Source organism: Sinohyriopsis cumingii, chromosome 8 (genome assembly GCF_028554795.1).
Source record: "Sinohyriopsis cumingii isolate HCF-2022 chromosome 8, ASM2855479v2, whole genome shotgun sequence".
Classification (NCBI taxonomy): domain Eukaryota; kingdom Metazoa; phylum Mollusca; class Bivalvia; order Unionida; family Unionidae; genus Sinohyriopsis; species Sinohyriopsis cumingii.
Genome location: NC_142968.1, coordinates 53,908,142 through 53,916,790, shown reverse-complemented (window position 1 = coordinate 53,916,790; position 8,649 = coordinate 53,908,142). Strand labels below are relative to the sequence as shown.

The window sequence follows — 8,649 nt, the reverse complement described above, 5'->3', positions numbered from 1 at the left end:
ATATATATATATATATATATATATATATATATATATATATATATATATATATATATATATATATATATATATATATATATATATATATATATATATATATATATATATATATGAATAGTAATGACCTATTTCCTTTATTAACGAATCCTGTAACACGTAGCTGTACGTTTCAAGTTACGCAGTCTTTATTGTAAGGCTTGAGTGTTGAATAATTGCATAACTAAAACCTCAACTCTTTACTAGCGGGAACACACTAGATAATATAATTGATGTTGTTGTTGATGTTGTTGTTGGGTTTAACGCCATTTTTCAGCACACGATATGCTATACATGGCGGCCAGTATTATTGATGGAGGAAGAACCCGGGAAAACCCCAGAAAGAACCACCGACCCACGAGAAGCTACTGGCAAGCTTTCCGACATAACCACATTGGCTGAATCCGAGACTCGATCCCACGCAGGCAGAGGTGAAATGGCAATGATCCGTAACGGAGATCGCTTCAGACCACTCGGCCACTCGGGGCTCCCAGATAATATAGTATGGTGACCAATTGTAGATTTGTATACTAAAAATCGTAAATGGAAACGGCGAAATGTTACGGTCTATTTGCCATGGTTTCGTTAAAACTTAAAATTGAACCTAGCCAGGTAGGCACGTATATAGATAGATATAATATTAGATAGAGAGAGATAGATAGAGAGAGAAAGATATATAGAGAGATAAATAGATATATAGAGAGATAGAGAGATAGATAGATAGATAACAATCATAATAACGTGTGAACAAATCTAATAAAATCATACAAACGTTTCACCTCTGGTTTGATCATGATATTTGTCACTGACGTTATGTCTATGCTTGATATTATGAATAGACAAATACAATTGCGTCATTCTGTCTTTTCATGAAATGATTTTGGCCAGTATAGGCCTCCATACCATTATTCATAGGAGCTACTCTCAAGGTTTACAGGACGGACTAAAATGCATTTTATTTGCTAACAGTATGTGCAAAAAACTGCTAAATTGTTTGTAAAATCATAATTCACTTCCCGATGTCACTTATATGATCAATGATTTCTGTCAGCGACATTCATATTCACTTAATTCGAATTCCAATTCCTTTTTTTATGTACACTGCTTCAAAGTTTGTTGACAAAAATATGTAGTTTTGTTTTCCTTTGGTGTCTGCCACAAACGCGCTGCTAATTATCACATATATGTTATTCAAAGTAATGCGATATTTATGTTACGAAAACGCTTGCCTGCAAGGTGGCCATACTTTAACGAACAGTATGCTTTCATTTTCGTTTCTTTGAATTCATTTGTTACAAATATTTTATTTATCAGACCTTATCATGCTCAATTTATGTATTCCAGTCCTCTATATTAACTGTATGGATCAAAGCAGTGTCACAACAATTATTTGACTTCTCTGAAAACCACGCGAACATAAAATTGAAATACATGTTCAAAATTCGACCTGCTATTTTTATTTATTATATGCACCGTTTCATTCCGTGAAGAAACCGCCATTCTCGTTCGTATCTTGTTACATAGCAGCCAATTACCATATGTAAACGTGCAATACTCGTATTCTCTGCCGTATTCATTATTTAAGTTGTAACAAGGAATTCTGTAACTTCAACTACCAAACCGTAGTTTCTAATTCTGGAATTAACAGAAAAAAACACATACACAAGCAGGTCATGAGAATGAATGTGACACTGTATAGGTAAGTAAATCGTAGGAGTATGAGCTTTTCTATCGGCTGTCAGTTCGCCATATTGAAACGGTATAAACATATTGACTAGCCACACATGGGTCTTTCGTTAGCTCTCCTTTGCATTTCATAGATGTGTATTATGTAATTCGTGTATATATATATATATATATATATATATATATATATATATATATATATATATATATATATAGAGAGAGAGAGAGAGAGAGAGAGAGAGAGAATTGTAATTATACACCAAACAGAACGGAAAGTGCTATCCCTGGATTCTATAAAAGAATGCTTGATGATAGTAGGCATAATTAATATTTAATACAAATACTAATATCATATAGGTTAGAGAAATTTTAATTCGTACTGTACAGAGACTCAAACCCAGGTTCGCGGATGAACGGCAAGCATCGCCTTGCTGCACACACGAGCCTATATTCCCTCACGACGAAGCAAACATCACTAAAAGAAGATGTTACTCAATCGGTGTTATATGCAGTGTGTTATATGCACTCGTGTGTAGAAGACACATTCGCATGACAACCTAGTAATTATTTCTCATGTATCTACACAGTCATCCAGGATTCCTATGAAGGAAATGAAGGTATATATAATTAATTATAGAGAATTATAAATACATATCAGATATCTAGGAAAGTACTATCCCTGGATTCCTATAGAAGAATGCATAATAATAGTTGGCATAATTGATATCAATACAAATACTACAATCATACAGGTTAGAAAACTTTTAATTCGCACTCTACGGAGATTCGAACCCACGTCCACAAGTAAATGACACCTATCGCCTTACCTGCACACACAAGCCCATATTCCCACAAGACTAAGCACGCATCCCTAAAAAATGATGTTTCTTAGTCGGTGTTATATGCACTCGTGTGAAGCAGACAAAACGCATGACGAGCTAGTAATTAATTATCATGTATCTACACAGTAATTCCGGAATGTTATGAAAGACATCAAGGTATACAAAATTACAGAGAATTATAACTATATACCAGATAGAACGGAAAGTGATATCCTTGATTCCAATAGAAGAATGCTTGATGATAGCAGACAGAATTAATATTTTAGTGCAAATAAAACTATCGTACTGGTTAGATAATTTGTAATTCGTACTCGACGAGGATTCGAACCCAGGCCGCGGATAAACGGTACCCATCGCCTTTCCTGCACACACGACCCCATATTCCCTAACGACTAAGCAAACATCACCAAAAATTATGTTACTCAAGCAGTGTTAAATGCACACGTGTGTAGCAGACACACTCGCATAACAAATTAGTAATTATCATGTATCTACAGTCATTCAGGATTCCTATGAAAGGAATCAAGGTATATAGATTTAATTATAGAAAATTGTAAATATACACCAGACAGAACGGAAAGAGCTATACCTGGATTCGGAGCTCCGTAACGTACGAAGTAAAAAATCTGTAACCTGTATCATTTGCATTTAAATATTAGGTCTGTCAAGCTAGCATTCTTCAATATTATCTCTTGCTTGATCCAGTACACTTGAAAGGACTCTTATTTGCCATATGATTTGCATTCGTTAACACATACATACATACATACATACATACATACATACATACATACATACATACATACATACATACATACATACATACATACATACATACATAGATCGATCGATCGATAGAGAGATAGATAGATATCTGTATGTCTATGTTACGTGTGCTATTTTCATAGTAATAATATTATATGGGTTATTTAGCTATTGTTATGTTAAATACTAATTTTCTATATGGTCATAGATTGTGCACATTACATTAAGTGCGTACAGTACATTCATATGTTGCAAGTTTGAGTTGTACTCTTATATAAGAAAGCATCACGGGATCTAACTTCAGGACATGAGTTCTAGTGATAGACCCAGCTTACCTAATTTCCGGTTGGTTAATGAAAAGCGTATGGCCTTATTGTGCTAGTTATGATCCTTATATAATGAATATACGTCTATCATTTGTATTATGTATTGGTTATTTATATCATATTTGCTTTTCTACTAAATTATTTATTCCAAGTATGAATATCAGTCTTCGAAGAAAATGTGTTGTTTGCTTGAGGAGATTCATTTAAGTAATTCATCCATTTACTGATTTCATAACTGTTCGATCATTACAATTATAACAATTTTTGAGTTGCTATGAATTCACTTAAATACATTTTTGGATTATATGTGATTCTTTAGTATTTTTGGTACATCAGCACACTAGTCAACATCATTCGGAATACTATTTGAATCCTTTGGATTATTCGATACCTTCTTACTTGGCGGAAAATGTAGGCCTATTTAGGATGTCATTAACCATTATACAAGTTATTTTTTAATTTTTCACTTTGTATGTTAGGGAAATAGTTTTATATCTTTAATCTTACTAAACAATCCTTTTGTTACTTAGTCTAAGACCATAGAGCTGTAAAAGGAAAATTTTGAGACTCTTTTCGGGATTTGACATTCTTCAGAATATTTCATAGAAATGATAATTGTTTTAGAAATTTAAATTTGACTTTGTTTTGAAATTGTCATAGTCTCTGGTATTATAATTTCCCACATTTGGGAAATTTATTGTGAAATCAACAAGCTTTCACCATGCGATCTAAAGTAGGGGACTATTGTCAGATCCTACCCATGGATGTGTTTGGTTCCTTACAATGGATGAGGTCATTGAGCTTGCCAAGCATTATGGTCTTTCTGAGGCGACTGCTTCTGTAATGATACACGTTGTGGCCTGCACTAGTCTGTTGAATCTGATCGAGGGCTCAAAAGCTCTGTCTTGATGTGTCAAGAAAGCAGTGCATTAATTATGCATCAAACAGTCTATATCTTATGCTTATCATCCTGAGAACCAAGGGGCGTTGTTAAACTTTCATCATAATTTTCAGAATACAATTACTTCGTATTGCTTTGATACAGAAACTGATTGGAACAATGATCTTCATTCGTTGGTGTTTGCTGTTAGGGAATCAGTTTTAGAACCTCTTCAGGATAGGTATTATATTCATTCGAAAATTAGAAAGAACATGGCTTAAATTAAAATGAGAAAGAAAATGTCTTACATTGCAACATTAACAATCCTTAAATGACAATACAGATTTTTTTTTCATATACACGTGTTAAAGGAACATGTTGCTAGTGATAGCCATATAAATCATCCAAACAATGTATATATACCTGTCCCACACAGTATTGATTTTATAGTTGACATGAAATAGGACTAATGAATTTTGGGTAACCAATCTTTGCAATTCTGAAATATTGGACAATCTGGACAAGAAACGTTAGCATCTGCTGCCACACAAATTAAAACATCCATTTAGGGAATATGAGCAATTGTTTCCATATTTGCAACATCAACAAATACAATCTACAATGACTATAAAATTGTAGATTCTACACATGTGAAGCAATATGCTTTCAGTATGAAACTTCTCAAACAAGACAGTTTGAAGAAGGAAATTCAATATTTTGTTAGAGAATGGCTTCATCCTAAGTACATATAAACAGGTAGCCTGGTGCGGAAACCAGACAATACTTTACGTATGTATACTGATTATATAAAAAGGAACAGTGTCACCAACACAGATTCAATTTCAATACGACGAATCTCCTATTGCAATGACTGAATTTAAATTATTTTCACATTATGAAGGGGTTCTAGGAAATTCCAATTACGGAATGAGCACAAAAAAAACCTTCATCATTCGTTACTCCAGGTGGATTTTACCTTCACAAGGTAATGCTATTCAGGACGAGATGTTACCCTTGGACGTTTCACTGTTTGATGGACATGATAACATCTGGTCTAGGTAATTGTGACGCTTACATTGACAACGTTATAATCTGCAACAACACCGTAAAAGATCACTCGACAACCATTCGTAAGATCTATGATCGACTCATTGATGCAAATTTGACTATTAATTTAAGTAAAATTAAATTTTGCTATGTTTGTGTTATATATTTAGGACATGTTGTGTGAAACGGTGAACTAAGACATAGAGAAATAAAAAGTTCAAGTTATCTCTGAATTTCCAGTGCTTATTAGTAGGAAAAAAAGTGAAGCGATTGCTGGGTATGGCTTGACATCATTGGGAATATTGTTCTAATTTGTCCATACGTGCGTAACTCTTGACCAATATGTTAAGTGACAAAACCAAGTTACAATGTTATGTTAGATATCAGGAGGCTTTTGATATAATAAAGATTATACTCATGAGTGCACCAGTTGAAAAGCCTGTTGATGCACGTGATGATGGTCTTGATGGAGTGTTGACACAGGAATACAATAATGGCGTGCTGTTTTAAAAAGAATATTAAACTAGCATCATATAAATTAGTCCACTATCGAGAAGGAATCTTTAGGTTTCATATTGGCTTGCAACACTTTGAAGTGTAATTTGTTCCGCTCCTTCTCCGATTGTTGCATTCAGTGATCACATCTTTAATTTCAAATAAGAAACTAAAAAGAAGACATATAGATTGTAAATGTGTAATTTATGTTGCAGGCATGCAACACCGACGTTTTGCGCATGAAGGGAAACAAAACTTGATTGCATAGGCACGTTCACGTGTATATAGGTACCTTGTTGCTTTGTTCTGTAAACACGTTGTGTCAGTCGTGAGATATATTCCAATGCGATATTAATTATTCGTAATTTGACTAATATGTAAAAGAAAGTTTTATTGCACATGTCATTTATTACTTAATGGTGGGAGGTGTTATGTATATCTATATTATGTGTATTATCATCTTGATACTAGTTTTATAAGGGTCATTTAGTTATTGATATTTGAACTACTATTTCTCTACATGAACGTAGATCTTGCACTCTGAAGAACAGGTCATTCTTGTATTAAGTGCTTTAAATTCATTCATACTTTTCAAGGCTGAGATTACGCTCATCCAACTGATCTGACATCAGGACATGAGTTATAGTGACAGGACAAGCTTACCTATTTCCTGATTGTTTATTGTAAAGAACTCGCTCTTGCTTACAAAATTAGAAATATAACCATCCTGGTGCACTAGATCCAGCTTGAAAACAGTTTGAAACCATTGCGTGAGGAAGGGCAAATGCCAAGTCGCAGACTACACCTAGGGATTATTTCCACAACGATGATGTGGAATTCACCGACAAAATTCTAAGTCTTATATACTGAAACAAGATTGGCTCGGTCATGACAAGAATGATCTCGAGCTATATTCACTATAGCAGTTATTGTCCCAGTAACGGTTCTTGGACGAAAACGAGAACCGTTGGAGTTACAAAACAAGGGTGCAATCAATGTAGACCTAGGTGAACTTGGTGGTCTGCGCTTTGACCGAACAAGTAACGGAGATACAAATATTCTCATAGAAAATGAGCTATATGATTTCATGGCTATAGTGCCTGTGAAGAAAATGTTTGTTTAGAAGTGCACATTCGTTTTATACTCGAATAATACCAACCTCCCGAGCAATTTTAATATTAGCGGTGAATATTTTGAAGAAATATTGTGAAGGACACTCAAAGCTATGAACTTGAGAAAATTTCGAAGCAGAACAACGACTGCGAGATGAAATAGCCATGAAAACCGGAAATACAAACGCATGCGTCTTGTCGTCGATATTATGTGTGGGTTGAGCTTTGTCTGGCTGAAATTGTTTGTATGTTAGCTCATAGACACACTGGTTGAAATTGTTGGTTCAGCCATATCAGTAGTAACAGTTGTCAGTGAGAAACTATTTTCGCAACCATAACATGTACGAATACATATCTACTCAGAAATTCTCGTGGCAGCAACACAGATGTCTCAATACACTTATAAATGAATACTCGGTGAACATCGATAATAAAACTAGTATTATATCAGATTTCGAGACTATTCAAAATAGAAAACCACCGACCACTTCGCTAACTTATATGGCCAGTAGTAAAACATGAGCGGAAAGCTCCGCTTCCCAAACGGAATCATTTCTATTTGAAACATTGAATAGTATACACAATGTCGAATATTGTAGACCTTCTGCGGAAAATAATTGCGGAAATATAATAAACGCATGGTTCCATTCTTGCAACAACAAAAAAAAATCGAAAAAATACAAGGAATACAGTTCTACCAAAATAATATCATTTAAGGAATACTTGCAAATGTTGGCTAGCTGTATGAACATCTGGTATCAGCCAGAAAGACCTGAAGACTCTAATTGACATCGTAAAGTCAGTGCTACTTGGATTTGACATGTGGAAACAAAAGTATCATCGGTGGATAATACACTATGAAACATGAAAGACTGTCTTGTAGAGCCATTAAATAAGCAGTATCATGACATCTTAACATACAAAAAATCATGAACATTTGATGCAACAGCGTTTGTCTAAAAGAGGAAAAAGGTTTCAGAAGAATTTCTGGGTGAAGTTTAAGACGAATTCCTGGAAAATATGGAGATCCATTAAGACAACTAATAGAATCATAAACAACGTGTGTAAGTCCACGCTTATAGACCCACGCTGGTTACCATCGCGGATGAACGAGTCTGCCCAAATATCCTGAGTTGGGATAAGTCGTGGGGAATGTAGATTTAGGTATTGGGGACAGTGATCGGTCAGCTAATCTCTAATCTCTATAAAGCGCTAATCCTGATATCTTTTATTTCATTTTGCTTTACTCTTTTCACCACTTCCAAATACTATTGTTGTCAAAGAATAATTATTTCTTGACTTTCATGTTTGCCTGGTTTTCTATCAATGCTTTTTTATACTTCTAATCGCTGAGTGTATGTGCACATCGACTGATCATGTTCTGCAACATTTCAGTCTAAAATTTTATTCTTAAATTAAAGTAGATTTTCACGATTACTATTTTTGAATTTCTCAATAAT

General features: G+C 34.3%; 1 protein-coding gene across 4 annotated transcripts in view; it reads left to right on the top strand.

The window, feature by feature from the left end:
- The first annotated feature begins 1,557 nt into the window (after positions 1–1,557).
- LOC149793542 (uncharacterized) overlaps positions 1,558–8,649 on the top strand; it is a 69,968-nt gene continuing 62,876 nt past the window's right edge. For all 4 annotated transcript variants that reach the window (XM_089967518.1, XM_089967517.1, XM_089967515.1 and 1 more), the window contains exon 1: positions 1,558–1,735. In XM_089967518.1, the coding sequence (XP_089823644.1) occupies positions 1,710–1,735 (26 nt within the window). In that variant the 5' untranslated portion in view covers positions 1,558–1,709. The remainder of the gene's footprint in view (positions 1,736–8,649) is intronic.